Below are 16,216 nucleotides of genomic sequence, written 5' to 3' on the forward strand. Positions count from 1 at the left end.
CTTCTGGGTGAACTTGAACTAGGTCTTGGGAAAGCTTTCTAAGGTTTCTGTAGTATCTTGGAGTGAGGAAGTCAGCTGGTAAAGGGTTAATGAGCTGTATCCACTCAAGTCATCAGACATCCGGATGGGCTGCCATTAAATACTTATAAAAATTTGATTTCCCCAGAGAAGGTTTTCATCAAACATTTATATAACCCAGACATGGCCAGGGGAAGCCAGCCTGGCCACAGAACTCATCAGAAACCATAGAAAACATGCTTTGTCCCCCTTGTGGGTAGAGTAATGTGCTGCCTTTGGGATTCTCCCGGGAATATGAGTGAGAGAGCCAAATCCCGTTTTCCTGAACTTGTCAAAAATTGCTTCCCTGCTGAAGGATCAGAGTCTGTCAGCTGTTCGTATAGACATGTCTCGCCAGACCCTGGAAAACTTACTCTGAACTTACCTGGTTGGCTGGGGCCATGGAAGAGAAAGTGAGAGGGCACACCACCAGATTTCAAGAGAAGTTATACCCTCCGCATAGAGAGGCTCCCAGGCTCATGCAAAACAGAGGCAACAGATGGTCCCTAAGACGCACCTTGCCTTCCTTGGGTCCATACAGAGGAACAGCACAGAAGGCTTCAGTTGTCACATCTACTCACTTGACTTAGATCAATAGTCAGCCTATTTATGAGTTGTTGTTGTTGTGTACCGTCATGTCAGAACCAAACTATAGATGACCCTCCAGCAGATTTTCAGAGGTAGTTAATTGCACGGGAGGTAATTGTCCATTTTTTTCTTCCATGGAGCAGCTGGTGGATTTGAATTGCGTGCCTTTGGGATTGTAGCAGGGCTTCTTGTCACTAGGTCACCAGAGCTCCAATAATTCCCAAATGCGTCCTACTGGTACAGTGGTTGAGTGCTTGGCGGTGAACTCAAAAGCCAAGAGGTTTGAACCCACTAGGCACTCCTTGGCAGAAAGGTGTCAAAATCTACCTCTGTAAAAGACTACTTCCTTGGAAACCCTGTGGGGGCAGTTCCCCTCTGTTCTGTAGAGTTGCTGTGAGTCACAGTTGACTCATTGGCAATAACTTTGGTTTGGCTTGGTATTACCTTCTGAGAGGCTAGAATTTATGCTCCTGACGTTGACCTATCAGCTGATAATGTGAATGCTACTGTGAGACCCATCAAGGCTGCAGGAATAGGCTCAAGCAGCATTTGTGGGGATGGTGCAGGCTCGGGTGGTGGCCTGGTCTGTTGTCCATAGGGTCATTAAGAGCCAGTCAGCTCAACGACACCTTAAGGACATGCACTTTACCCCACATCACTGTGAAGGAGGAATAAGACACTGGCCATGCCCTTTATGAAGCTTATCTTCTGGTTGGATGATAACAATGGCAGTCACAGGATGAGGGAGTGGATTCCGCATCCAAGGAGAGTGGCAGATGAGGGTGGCTCCTAATGGGAACAGGTCCCTGTGAGCCAGGGTCGCAGGGCTGACTGCCTGGCTTCCCAGAGGCTGAGACCTTGAAGGTTGGGTCCCATTCCAACAGCTGAGATGAATGGGAAACATTTCCAGAAAGAAGGATGCTAGAAGCTGAGGGGCAGAAGTTGATGGATTTGAGGACATTATAGCTAGCAACTGATGCTGCATGGTGCTAGATTTATGTAAATACTTTGCCTGTATTTATAGCCACCTTGGATGCTGATGGGATCCTCACACGCAACACAGAGAGGTTAAGTAAGCGTGGTCAAGGTCACCCAGCTGATTTCAGGCTCATGTTTTCTCAGTAATCTGCTCTCAACAGAGATTGTCATTGGATTAGAGCAGACAAAGAGGAAGAAGAAAAGAGAGCTAATAGTGGATGGACAAATTTATGACAGCTTGCAGTTTGTTCCAGCTGTTAGACCTTGTTCTGAATCTCTTAACTTCAACCAGCCTCTGCTTCGTTGTCTGGAGGCTTAAGATCTCCCTCATGAACATTATTGGGAAGATTAGAATGAAGAATTAATATGAAGCACTCAGCCTGGTATACAGGAAGCCCTGGGACTAAATAGAGACCTTTTTGAATTGACAAACTGAGGAATCAGGAGACTGATAAGAAACGCTGCATTATAAGGCAGTTAAACAGCCCACACTGGTATAAGACAGTAAGTGTATGAATCAGAGCAGGTGGGGTGAGAATAGAGAGGAGAGGTGAAGCAGCAGAAGCATGCCAAGGTTTACGGACACATTCCTCCGATTTCTTTTCCGCCTACAGGGCTCCTTTCTGCCACCCATCCTCAGCACGCATGCACACACACGCTTAGCCTGTGCGCGGCTCCATTACTTCTGCTCGCTAGACTTAACAGGTACCAGCTGAATCATCAGGGCCTGCACAGAGGTAGTCCTGCAGATGTACAGGTTCTAGGGCAGCTTCGGGACCAGCAGCATCTCCCGCAGGAAGAAGGGCTCCCGCACATGCATCCTCGCAATCAGCGGCTTTTGTCTAGCTTCCATTTGCTCTTCCCTCGCCACTGAATTTAATGTCCTCTGCCTCAAGTTAAGCTGTAACCGCTGCTCTTCCGCTGTAGCCAGGCCCTGCCAGGGCCTGTTGGCACCTACCCCAGAGCTCAGCCTGACAGGCTCATCGCTGAGTGTCTTGTCAGATTTAGGCAAGGAAGAGGCATGTCACATGCTTGTTCTTCCCCAATAGCAGCTTCTCCCAATGTGATCATGATCGGGGTCTGTGTGTGTGTGCGCGTGTGTGTGTAAAGAATGGGGAGGGTAGTTAATTCCATGGCTTGCATATAGAATGAAATAGCATTCCAACAGATGGTCTTTATCTACGGATTCTTCTTTGGCATTTCCTTTCCTGTTCTGGACCTCAGAGAGGAGTATAGATAACCTCACAATTTAAATCTCCAGGTCCTTCTAGAAGGATGGGAAATATTGTCATAAAGTTGTGGAGTGCACTGCTAGAGGAGATTTTTAGGAATTGCATTTAGCCCAAGGGTTTCCAGACTGTCCCTCCAGCAGGACTTTCTTGAAGCAGACCTTACACACAGAACCAAACCCACTACCCTCAAGTGGAGTTCAGCTTATGTGACCTTTCATCGGATTTCCAAGGCTGTGCGTCCTTCTCCTACGGAGTAGCTGGTGGATTTGAACTGCTGACCTTTCAGTTAGCCCACCACCTAGCACACTGTGCCACCAGGGATACTTCCATAGAATCCCAACATAGTACATAGAAGCAGCAGCAGAGCTTATTGGTTGATGCCCCAGCTTATTGGTTAAGAGGCCTCAGGTCCTAATTTGGCTGTCCTTGCACCCCTTCTCCAGGGCAGCCCTCCAGCACTGTCACAGCATCTTAGAGCTCTGCTTTCCAGCCTGGAAATGACTGACCTGGTCCTCTGGGCTCATTTCACAGTTGAGGAATCAGGCTTAGAGATGGGAAACCACTTTTCCATGGCTGCTTGACCCATGCTCGTTTTACCCCATTGCATCTTTCATATAATTGTCTTTAAAAAAAATCTGAATTCTCTACATGATCTGAGTGTTCCGATTTAGTTTCAGTTTCTTTGGCCCAAATACGCTATTTATGTGAGGCAAAGGTACTGAAATCCTAGGCTGCAGCTGAGTCCTGTTGCAGAATGTTGGGAGAAGGTGAACTTAATGGCAGGGAGAGAGTTAGCCGGTACTTTGCCATTTCTGTTTTTGACCCGTTCAAAGTTCTAAGTCTGGGTAAATTGACTGCACTTGTAGCATTCTTGATTTCTTATCCCTGAATGCTGAAATTGTCTGGCTTGACTGGTACAGTAGCCTTCTATAACTATAGTAATCTTCAAGGAGTGATAGGCTACATTTTGGTTGGTTGGTTTTGGTTTTATGTGGGTTGTTTGGATTTTTTTTAGCTTTAATTGGTTTGCATATATTCATTCATATACAGTATGTTTCATTCATGTACATTATGATTTATACACAGATTCACATGCATTGTTTCTCCTTCATGTATATTTTGTTTTATACTGTCATGCAAATCTATATATATATTATGCTTTATATCATTTTTATTGCTCTCATCTCAAGTCCCCATTGTACCTTGGACTCTCCCTCTCTCAGCTACCCACAGGCTACATTTTCATTAGTTGGTCTTTCTAATGATGAGACATCTCCAGACTAAACCTGAAAATAGTATCCTCTTTTATTTTGAACTCTTAATCCTGTTTACCCAATAACACAGTGCATGATTAAATAAAGTCATGTCTTCCTCATAAGTCCTCCTCATCTACCTACCATTCATTCTAACACTCTACTAGTCCATCGCAAACAGAGTGAACTGAGAAATTTGCCTGGATCCCGGAAGTCACCGTGCCAGCTTTCTTCCCACTGCACAGCCAGTGTCATTGCCATGGTCGAAGCTACCTTAAAGGTCACCTTCCTTTTCTACCAAGCTCTGGGATTGTCCATGGTCAGCTCATATGCCCTTTTGTTCCCACAGCAGTGTTGTGACCTCGGCTACCACGCTAGCCTGAACCGGGCCCTGCGCACTTTCCTCTCCGCTGAGTTAAACCTGGAACAGTCAAAGCACGAAGGTCTGGATGCTATTGAGAATGCTGTGGAGAACCTGGACGCCACTAGTGACAAGCAGCGCCTCATGGAGATGTACAACAATGTCTTCTGTCCACCTATGAAGTTTGAGTTCCAGCCCCACATGGGGGACATGGTGAGACCTTCCTCTCTCCACACTTCAGGGGGTTTGAGCTCACTGTCTTGTCTCTAGATTCACAACAATGAGGCCACATTATTCTGAGGGGAGAAGGTCTGGGGCTAGCTTCCTGTCAGGCGGGTGTCTTTCCTACTGATGTGAGGCATTGTCTGTTCAAACATTCTCTGAGTATCTGCTGTCTGCCAACCTTGAACACAGCCACTGGGGATAAGAGTGTTCAGAGATCTCCCAGTCTGCTGAGGGAATCAGTGAGACTTGGGAGGGGTTAAGGAGATGCATTGGGAGGGCCACTTCAAGGGGCCAAAATTGCCAGAGGAGGTAAAAGGCAGCACATATGTTTCAGAACAATAGTTTTGTCTGCTGGAAGGGTAAGGGCGAACCACACAGTGACGCTGGGAGAAGTGGGAGCCGAGGTCTTAGAGACCATATAATGGGATAGTTAACAAGGGAAGTGGGCCTTTGGTCATTGGATTCTGAGGTATCTTACTTTCCTGAGGTTAAAAGATTGTAATAAAGTCTGTAGTTTCACTTGGATAATAAACACAGAAGTCTGAATAGATGCCTCCAGAAAGGCAGGGAGGAGAGATGCCATCCTGAAGGCCTGGTGTTAGCTGCCCAGGCAGGAGAGCATGAATGTGAGGGCCCAAGTTTTGAACTCTCCACCCCCAGGGGCTGAAACAAAACCAAAACCGGACTAAGCCCATTGCCATGAGGTCATTTCCAACTCAGTGACCCTGCCCAACTGAGTGCAGCTTCCCCATGTGATTTCCAATACTGTAAATCTTTGCAGAAGCAGATTGCCCCATCCTTCTCCTGGGGAGTGGCTGATGGGTTTGAACCACCTACCTTTTGGGCGGCAGCCAACTGCTTTAACTACTGTACCATCAAAGCTGCTTGGCTGGACCAGAACTAAAAAACCGAAACACACCATCAAGTTGATTTCAACTCTAACCTTACAGGACCTTGTCGAATCCTGAAGGGTGTAAATCTTACTGGGATTTCACTGTTCCATCTTTCTCCTATAGAGCATTTGGTGGGTTTGAACCACTGGCCTTCATGTTAGCAGCAGTATTTAACCCACTTTGCGAGCCGAGCAGAGCTTCTTTTGATTGAAACAAGAGGGACTGAAGTGAGACACTCGGTTTTTTATTCCGTTTTTGTGGTTCCACTTCTAGTACGTTACTAACCAGCGTGAACCTCACCCTTACTGGTAGGAATCCCGTTTTATTCTGTGGCTAAATCAAAGGAAGGTATATTTAAGCTGCTTCTTGTTGTGTTCTGTAGAGGAGGAACTGACTCATACCTGACTCTGGTGGGTTTTCAGAGGCAGTGAGTTGCACAGGAGGAGATTGTCCATCTTTCTCCCCTGAAACAGCCGTGGGTTCAAACCACACATGCGTTTGGGTTGGCAGTGCCAACCACTAAGCCGCCAAAGCTTCCTGTATTTGGGCTTGTGGTTGTTATTGTGTACGGTTTAGTCGGAACCGACCCAATAGCTGACCCTCCAGCAGGGTTTCCGAGGCACTTAACTCACATGGGAAGAGATTGGCCATCCTTCTCCCACAGAGCAGCTCGTGGATTCAAACCATGTTTCTCTGCATTGGCAGCACAATTCCTTACCACTGAGCCACTAGAGGGAGCTCTGGTGGCCTAGTGGTAAAGTGCTGTGTTGCCATCCCAAAGGAACTAGGTTCAAATCCACCAGCTGCTCCTCAGGAGCAGGTCGACCAGTCTCTTCCCATGTGATAAAAACTCCTTCTGAAAACCCACCAGAGGAACAGCAATGGTTTGATTCTGACTCAACAACAATGACAAACTACAACAAGTTCAAGCTGGGTCATTCAGGAGCATAAATGGTATCAAGACTATTTTTTTTGTTCCCTTTTGTTCTTAGTGAGGCTCTTTCCCCATGAATATAAGATGACTACATTTCCAGTCTTACAGTCTTGTAGGTTGAAATAGAGTGGAAAGAATATGTGCCTCCCTCCCAGAAGCCTCCACCAGTCTCCTTGTGTCTCCTTGCCTCTGATTGGGTGATGTGCTTACCCTTGAGCTGGTCACTGTTGCTAGGTGTCTGCAGTCTTCTCATTGGCTTATGCCTAAATCAGGTGCTAAAGCTCTGAGTGGGGCAGAGATCCATTCAAGAAGCAAGTGGCCTTCACTGTGGAGGGACTGGTTCCCTAACAGGGCAAGCTGAAGGAGAAGTAGAATCAGAAGAAGGAGTAGTGGCTAGGAGATACCTAAAAAGCAGAGTCCTCTCACCAAGAATGATGCTTCCCTTGGGATTTAGGCTGCACACTGTTGAGAAAACCCTGCTCTGAGCATGACGACCATAGCAGTGGAAACAAAAGATCCACTGTCATCAGTAGGCGACTATGGGGAGTTGGGCATTTCTAACACAAGACAAAAAATTGGAAAGTCTCTGCTGCTTAGGGTTAACCAAGCCATCTATACTTTGTTTTCATTTCTCTGACTTCGGAAATGTCAGTATCTGAACAGATGGGCAAGTGAGATGGCAGCATGTGCAATTAAGAGTTGGGGGAAGGGGTGTCACTGAGCCCCAGGAAACCTCATTCCTCACCTGCCCTGGCTGCTGGTCAAACTTCCCTTCCAAGCCCCTGCTGTCAGGCCTCCTCCAGCTGCCACTGAGATTCCTTCCCCCAAATCGGTGGAACTTGGGGGCCAGTTGAGTAGAGTGATACGTTTTCTGATGTTGACTGTGTTGCCTTCTGAGCCAAACAGCTTGTCTCCATAAAGGGAGAATCCAGATGCTGGGTGCTCAAGCGCTGTCCCAGCCCTGTTCGGGGTTTATTTCCATACCCCAGAGCACAGCTGGAATGCATTACCTTGCGCCCCGGTAGAGGAAAACCCACAGCCAAAGCATGCATCACCAGTGCTGCTGTTTCTTAAAGGAGCCAGCTTGGAGATGGCTTGTCCTTCCTGTGATTCCTCGCTACTAAGCCTGGGTTACTTTAAAAATCAATAGTTCTCTCTTCTGCCTGGGCCCATCCTATATGTGACATAATAGCCTATTAGTATGGCTAAGCCACGCAGGGGCCAGGGTCAGTCCTAGAACTTGCAGAGATCCTGCATTCCTGCTTAGCATTCTTATCAGTGGAAAACAAAGCTAAGAAGGCGAGTCATTCTTGGCCCCCTAAGGCTGGTCTATCCCCATCAGTGTAGGCTGTTTGTAGAATATGGAGGCAACAGGAGGGAGCTGCCTGAAAGTCCTTGAACAAGGGCCAGAGTGCAGGTGGCGTTTTGACCAGAAGCCCTAAAGTTGTCCAAGGCCCCCTTTTGACTGTAGTATTCTGGGGTGCTCAGCATGAGCTGATGCCAGGCACTGTCAGATATTCTAGGAGGAGGTGCTTAGCTCCTCACTTGCTGGCTCCAGAGGCTTGTGGGGGTCTGGATGCCTGACTAGTGACATCAGACAGCCAGAGTGTTTCACTCTTGGCACTAAACTGCCCCTGGCCACTGAGCCTTCTCCATTGTGTCTCCTTCTCCAAGAGCCAGAGTGAAGTCAGCGCTCTTTAGATCTGAGAGCTGGCTCACACCAGCCACTCGGCCGGGGGAGTAGGTCAAGTCAATTGGGAGCTTAAAAGTCAGTGATGGAAAAGGTCAAGTCTCAGCCTCCGCCACTTGAAAAGAGAGTTTTGTCTTTTCAAGCATGACAGTGGTCTGTGGGCATGTGAATGTGCCTACTCGTTGCTGGGGAGATAGGCCAGCTCTGTCCAGATGTGTTTCTACAGACACATGGTAGTGAGGTGACATGGCTCCTGTCTCCAACTTCCCAACTCTCCGAGCCTTTTGTTCTTTACCCATCATCCTGGGACTGTGATGGGTAACCCCATGCTGTAGACCTGTCCCATGAAGAGTCAGTGATTATCCATTCCTGCACACAGAGCATACTTGAGGAAAGCACCTTGTTAGTGATCATGGAGGGAAGGAGAGACCTCCCTAATACACACAGCCTGTAAAGACCTGGGGTAAAATCCAATCTTCTTGGAAAACAAAGAGCTCTAGCCTATTCCATGCCCTCCAGTGCCATCAAGCATAGTCTGCAGCCTTGTTCCTGGCTTCCTACTCTTTCTGGTTGAGTCAGAGCTCTCATGCATGGCTTGGATTTATAAACATACCGGCTGCCAACAGCATCGAGTTAGCCTCCTGACCCACTTCTCTCCTGCTTTCACTCTGATGTGTGAAGGAGGGGCCAGAGAGGTGGCCACTTGGATCTCTAGCAGGAAGTCTTCACAATGCCAAAGCATTGTGCTTCTGGAATCGGGCCTGCCCCAAGCTCCCTACTCAGGCTTCCTCAGACTTCCGTAGAGGCACAAGAAGCTACGTAGGTAGGCCTCTGCAAAACACCAGCTGGAACATGGGCTCCAAAGAGAGGCCCACTCTATCTAAACAAGTTCCTCTCTCCATTCCTTTCACGCAGCGTTCAGTCCTGGAAAGATCCACACACTTTGGCTTTGGAGATTTTTTTCAACACACAAACTTGTGAGCCTTACACCTTGAGTATGAGTGGTTTTATTAGCTGTAATTGGAACTGCTAATAAACTCTTTAAAGAGAGTTGTGTCCTCTTCCTGACCTGGTGTTACTTGCTTCTGGCAGGCTTCCCAGCTCTGTGCCCAGCAGCCTGTCCAGAGCGAGCTGGTCCAGAGATGCCAACAACTGCAGTCTCGCTTATCCACCCTGAAGATTGAGAACGAGGAGGTGAGTTTACAGCCTGCCAGGCTCCAAGCCACCCGCTGAGTTTCCCGGTCAAACGCCTAGCGGCTCCCTATCTGGGAGCAGGTGGAAGGAGCATGCAGGGAATGTCCGGGCTGCCGCATACGTTTCCTAGCCAAATGCGCACTTGGACTTTACCCTTCCGTTACATCCTGCCCTTGAACTCCAGGAAGTTGCTGTTGCATTGCCAAAGGTTGAGCTCTATTTTTAAGCTTTTACAAAAAGCTCCCCACCCCTTACACATTTAATCAAAATGGCACTTGGCAGCTGCGTGAACAATATTGTCTCTGGAACCACTGTCCCCTCCTCATTCCTGGCTTAGTCTAGCATTTTCAAACAAACAGAGGCCATTGCCTCTGATACTTCAGACATCCCCATTCTCTCAGATGAGGGTGACTTTCTTCAGGGCCCAGTGTTTTTGCTTTCAACAACCAGTTCAAAAGGGCAGTGTGATTGATTACCCAGCTCTTTTCTTCTGAGCTCGCATGACTTCTCACCTTGCCTTTCACCAAGTCTTACTGTCTCACAGGAAGGACTCACCACTGAATTTGTAAATGGGGAAACAGGTTAATGGTTCTGTGGAAGGCCGTGAAACAGAACCGGGGGTAGAAGCAAGACTCAGTCCCATCCCACATCTTAACTAACTCTTTGTTCTGTGGGATTGGTTCGGATGCATTTCATTCTCTTTCCTTGAGCACTTTCATTATAAATTATAGCCAAGAGCTAAAAATCACATTTTGAAAGTAAATATTAAATAAAAGAGCTAGGTTATGCACGCAGCCTGAAGGGAGCAGTGGATTTTGGTGTGTTTTTTTTTTTAATAGAATGTTAGTTTCTATAATAAAACCATGTGGATAAAACCTTACATATTTAATATGGTGCATTACCCCTGATGTTTTTTAGGTCCTCACTAGAGAGTGAGTAGCACGTTGTAGCTGAGTCTGTGGTGTTTTTTTGCTGAGTATGGTCAGGCGAGGAGCGCACCTCTGCCTTCCAGCAGCCTCCCCTCTCCTTGTACACCTTCACCTCCCCATCCCCACATTCCTGAGCCTCTTATCACCTGCGGTTTTGCAACCTTGTGCACTGTGTTGGCCCTTGTCTGTGGCAGGTCAAGAAGACAATGGAGGCCACCCTGCAAACCATTCAGGACATTGTGACCGTGGAGGATTTTGATGTGTCTGACTGTTTCCAGTACAGTAACTCCATGGAGTCTGTTAAGTCCACGGTGTCCGAAACCTTCATGAGCAAGCCCAGCATTGCCAAGAGGAGAGCCAACCAGCAGGAGACAGAGCAGTTCTATTTCACGGTAAGGGAGCTTCGTGGCCTTTAAACAGCCTCCATGGGGCCAGCACAGGAGGAGGATATGGAACCCAAGTCCCTATCTAGTGTGTGGAAGGCTCTCTATGTATATCCCAGACTCACTGGGTCTGAATTAACCAGATAGCAGTGGGTTTGGGGTTTTAGTCTTCAGGACTCTCCATACACATAAAGGCACTGAGGCAGGTATTATGTGGTGGTGATGCTTTGCAGAGAATTCCAAAACATTCTGTTTTGTTATTCATATGTCTCTCAGACTTCTTTCAGACAGATGGACCTACCACTACCCCCTCCTTTTTTTAAGTACACAGTGCACAGTGTTAACAATCCCTTGGAAGATTTCTGGTTAGGCTTTGTTGCTGCTTTTTAATAATTAAGTTATTTTGAGCTTGCCAAGTAACATTTATCGCCTGGACTAAAATTTATTTCCTGCTCTTCTGATGAGGAAGAGAGGAGAAATTAAGTTTGCAGATGTGAGATGAGATCCAACCAGTGAATATGCATACTGATTCTGAATGAAATGAATCAACTTGCTCTTCATTCCAGAAATACAGCCTGCATGCAGTAAATTAAAGTTTTCTCCAACTGGAACAATTTGTTTAATTTTTCTTTGAACATTGCACTTGCTCCACTAAGAACACTAATTTTTTTTAAAAATTGTGGGTTAAGTTCTTGAGGGTTTTTTTTTAATTAACTACATTCAAAATTCTTCAGATTTTTTTTTTTTAATCCTGGAGCAAACTGATGAAAGGGAGTCATTTAACAATAATTAATCTTTGAAAAAAATTTTTATTGTTAAGCAAAATAATATAGGCATTCCCTCTTTATACACCACCTTGTTATTACAAAAGACCTACATTAATGCCTATTTTCATAAAATCCAAAGAAGATTTTGCTTTTAAGAAAAGGGTAAAAAAGCAGAACTAGCTTTCAGCATTTGTTTTGCTGAAAACGAAGCCATTTGAGAGGCAACATGTCATATGAGAGTAGTTTGGCTAAGCGCCTTTCTGAGAAATATACCAGCATCTGAGCATCAGGCACCATAGCTTTGAACAGTGTCTGTGAACATTGTGTGTTAGCTTTATTTTCTCCTTTTTTTTTGGTATGTGGTTTTCCTTGGGGTCTGGGAATGCTCAGAAGTTTTTTCCATTAATTTATATAATGGTAATTGCTTCTTCTTTCCTTTATACCATTCAGCTTACTTTCATAAGGAATGCTCTATTTCCAATAGCAGGGGGAAAACCTGTACATGCTCATTGTAGATAAAATGTATTTACTTAAAATAACAACAGAAATATGTTGTCTTGATATTTCGAGGCTAAAAATCTGAAACCAGTATGCTAGCTGTGGGGATTCCACTTTGTATTCTTTTTATTGTGATTTGAATGAACAAAGAAGATTGATTTTTTTTTTCATTCAACTATTCACGCACCGTTTGCTTTGTAACATTAATTACAATACCCACAATGTAATCTTACTTTTGCCATTTCTTCCCTGTAACTCTCTTTTCTGTTAATACTACTTTTCTGGTTTCCTGGCTTCAGGGCTTTATTCTTAGACAAATGCTGCTCTTTTGACCTTATATGGTTGACTCTCCATGGACTGCTAGGAAAACAAACAGATTCTTCCTAGAGAGGGTGGAACCAGGCTGCTCCTTGGAAACAAGGATTCTGAATCTTTGTCTGACATACTTTGGGCATGTTGCAAGGAAGGACCAGTTCTTGGAGGGGAACATCATTCTTGGGAGGGTGGAGGGACAGTGCAGGAGAAGAAGACCCTCGATGAGATGGATTGATTCAGTGACAGGGGTAATGGCGGTAGGTGTGTCAGAGACAATAAGGTTGACTCAGGATAGAGCAGAGTTCAGAGCTTTTGTACATAGGGTCATTATGAGTGGCAAGTGACCCGATCACACATAAATAACAACAACAATTCTAAGATGTGAATATCTCCTTGGAGTTATCATTTTATAGGTTTATCTATGTTTTGGCTGAAAATTGAACCATGAGTCACTATATAAAACTTAGAGACAAAATATTGTTGTTATTGTGTACCATCAAGTTGGAACTGACCCATAGCTGACCCTCCAGCAGGTTTTCAAAGGCAGTTAATCCTGTGAGAGAAGACTGCCCATCCGTCTCCTTAAGAACAGCTGGTGGATTCAAACCATGTGCCTTTAAGGTAGCAGCACAGCTTCTTATCATTGGGCCACCAGAGCTCCTTAGAGGCACAATAAGAAAATAGAAATCATCCTTAGTCCCCCTACCTAGAGGTAATGGAGCTCTGGTGGCTGAGTTTTAAGGAATTATACTGCCAATGGAAAGGTATGCAGTTCAAATCCACGAGCTGCTCTGAGGGGGAAAGATGGGCCGTCTTCTCCCATGCAGTTTACTGCCTCTGAAAAGCTGCTGGATGGTCAGCTATGAGTTAGTTCTGGCTTGACAGTAAACAACAACAAAAAAGACATAATGGTTTTAAAATACATTCTTTTCCAGTCTTTTTTCCATACATTCATAAACAATTTTAAGATACTGCTGTATACATTGTTTTTATGATCTACTGTCTTCATTTAATAAGTTATAAATATTTTTAAGTCACTTAATCATATCATTCTTTAAACATGTTGTTGTTGTTGTTGTTGAATGCTGTTGAGTCGTAAATGACTCATGGCAACTCTGTGAATGAGTCTTGAACATGAAAAACTTTCATGTTTTCTCCAAGTTCATAGAGTTTCCGGAGGCAAGCTATTTCAGAAGTGGATCATAGTAGTAAAATAGCAAAATCTACATAAAGAAAAACAAATGGCATCTTGGTTCATACATTCACTCATTTTTTTGTTTAGCCTATTGCTTAGTTTGTAGTTAATAAATACTGGAGACTTATCACCAGCACCATTGTCAATTTATTTATTTATTATCCAATTACCCATTGATCATTTATTAAGGACTTTGGTGACCTATTGGCAAGAAGCTGCACTGCCTTAAACTTAAAAAGTAAATATAAAAATGCAGCCACATAAGTAATGAATGGAGCTGGAGAAATGTCACACACAAAGTGGCTTTTATACTTGCTCTTGTATGAGTTAGCTTCCCTGGCAGTGACTCAGAGTGGAAACAGGCCTTGCCCGAGCACAGAGCAGTGTGTGCAGAGGCATAAAGGCACGTGCTCACCTGGGGTAGCCGTGATGAGAGCTTCATGACTGTAATGAGGGCTGCGTCGCCCCAAGCTTCATTATCTAAGGAGGCTGTTGAACCCCACCCGCTAGAGGCTTTTAATAATAGGATTGTTTGGCTTCTCGATCTGGGCTGCTTAGATGTAACACTACTTAAATAACCTGATCTTGTTACACTGCAGAAGATTCCCATTTTTTAGGTTAAGAAGGAAATTTGAGACTAAAAAAAATTGTTAAGATAGCCTTTGTCAGAGTTGCTTCTTTTTTTTGTATTTAAATGAAGCTATGTCATTTGTGTTTAAAGTTGACCTTTAGTAATAGCAGGACCAAGATTCAAACTGGTGACCTCTCAAAGCCAGCTCACTCTTTCCCCTTTTTTCTGTCTGTCCTGGTGTCTTCTAACCCATTTCCTGTCTTGTGTGGCCATCCTGCGACTTGTCAAAACTCTCTGCAAATTTTCTTGACTAACAGGAATGGTTTTTGTCTGGACCTGTCTAGTAGCAGATTTCCAAAGAGAATTCATCATTTTCATTAGTGGTACTTGGAATGTGTCAGATAATTCATTTCATGGTGAAAGGGCTTTTTTGGGGTAGTGAAATGGACATTGACGAAAGGGAGGAACTCATGTTAAACAGAGTGGCTGCCTGTTCTTACCAAACCATATATAGCAAGGATAGCTGCAGATACGCTTCTTTCTCCCGTCTGTTGCCTCTGCAAATGTTGCTCAGTGTCCTTCAAAACTTCCGAATAGGGCATCCTGAGAGAGAGGTTCATGGCTTTTGCAAAACTGAAAGAGCTTGTCAAGACTTTGACTGCTAAGGTGGTGTGCCTGGGGGCGGAGAGAGCTTCCTGGTCACCCCAGGCCATCAGCAGATCACTCGGCCCAGATGACATCAATTAGAAATTCAAAGCGTGTCAGTCATTTGTAAGAGACTCAGGAAGTTAAGTATGCTGTTTTAAAACTGGTTTTTAAAAAATTCACTTAGGCAAATTGTCAGGGAGAAGGTCAGCAGAAAAGCAGGAAAAAGTAACAAAAAGACATTTTTAAAATTTTATTTTATTTTATTTTATTTTAAATTCTCTTAACCCAACCTTCTCATTTTGTTATTGTTAGGCAGCACTGAGGTGTCTCCACTCCTGGTGAGGCTCTGAGCATAAAAAGAAAACGCTGCCTGGCCCTGCGCATGCTTACAATTTCTGCCGTGCGTGAATCCATCATTACGTCACAGTGCCAACCCATTTCCACTGAGGAGCCTGTCTTTTGCTCACCCTCTGCTTTTTAAAGAATGATGTTTAATCCCACGGAGTGGCATCCCCGACTCTTCCCATCCTTGCTTCTACGAAGCACTCTGGCTGCATTTCTTCCAGCAAGATTTCTTGGTTCTTTGGCAGCCTGCAGTATGTTTCCTTTTCTTTGCCAACACCACAATCGAAAGGCATCAATTGTAATTCAGTCTTCCTTATTTAGTGTCCAACTTTCACACTCATATGTTATTGCTAGGTGCCATCATCGAGTCAAATAGAACTCAGAGCAACCCTGGAACAACAGATCTGAACCCTGTCCCGCCCTGTGCCATCTTCATCTTCTCTGACATACTTGAGCCCATTGCTGCAGTCACTATATCAATACATGTCATTAATGGTCTTCTTTATTTTTTCCTTACCTGCCAATACACATTTTTTATTGGTTTGCATATAATCGTTCATAGGCATCATTTTTTACATATACTTTGTATTTTATACACATACATATATATTTTATATCATTACCATTGCTCTCTGCCTATTATCACCCCATCTTTTCAAGCCCCCTTTGAACCTTTATCATAACTGCATCTCCCCCATCTACTACCCTTTACTATCCCAGCCATTTTCCCCCTTCCCCTTTTCCTGCTCTTCTCTCTTTTCCCTTCTGAACATTTATATGTATCTTACTCAGTGACCCTATTTTCACAATAGTGGCTTTATGCAATATCTGTCCTTATGTAACAGATATTTCACTCAGCAAATACTCTGTAGTTTCTCCCAAGTTATATGCTGTTTTCCAAAATCGATGCTTCTTAGTGCTGCATAGTATTCCATTATGTGAATGTATGACAATTTCTTAACCCATTCGATTACTGATGGTCATTGGATTGTTTCCATTTTCTTGTTATTATGAGTATTGCTGCTGTGAACAAAGGTGTACAAATGTCCATTTGTGTCTCTGTTCTGATTTACTTGGGATATATTCCTAGCAGTGGAATAGCTGGGTCATAATGGGATTTCTACATTCAGCTTTTTGAGAAAACTGCCTTCTGTAGTGCT

The 16,216-nt window shown here is 44.6% G+C and overlaps 1 protein-coding gene across 3 annotated transcripts in view; it reads left to right on the forward strand.

The window, feature by feature from the left end:
- Positions 1–16,216, forward strand: part of SRGAP2 (SLIT-ROBO Rho GTPase activating protein 2) — a 306,462-nt gene that overhangs the window by 228,649 nt on the left and 61,597 nt on the right. For 2 of the 3 annotated variants that reach the window (XM_006887927.1, XM_006887928.1), the window contains exons 7-9: positions 4,461–4,682; positions 9,304–9,405; positions 10,529–10,726. In XM_006887927.1, coding sequence (XP_006887989.1) covers positions 4,461–4,682; positions 9,304–9,405; positions 10,529–10,726 — 522 coding nt within the window. Of the gene's footprint in view, positions 1–4,457; positions 4,683–9,303; positions 9,406–10,528; positions 10,727–16,216 lie in introns of all 3 variants that reach the window. The other variant, XM_006887926.1, reaches the window with a different exon arrangement.

The sequence above is a fragment of the Elephantulus edwardii genome, unplaced genomic scaffold (assembly GCF_000299155.1).
Source record: "Elephantulus edwardii isolate Elephantulus edwardi_28Jun2011 unplaced genomic scaffold, EleEdw1.0 scaffold00063, whole genome shotgun sequence".
In the NCBI taxonomy this organism is placed as follows: Eukaryota; Metazoa; Chordata; class Mammalia; order Macroscelidea; family Macroscelididae; genus Elephantulus; species Elephantulus edwardii.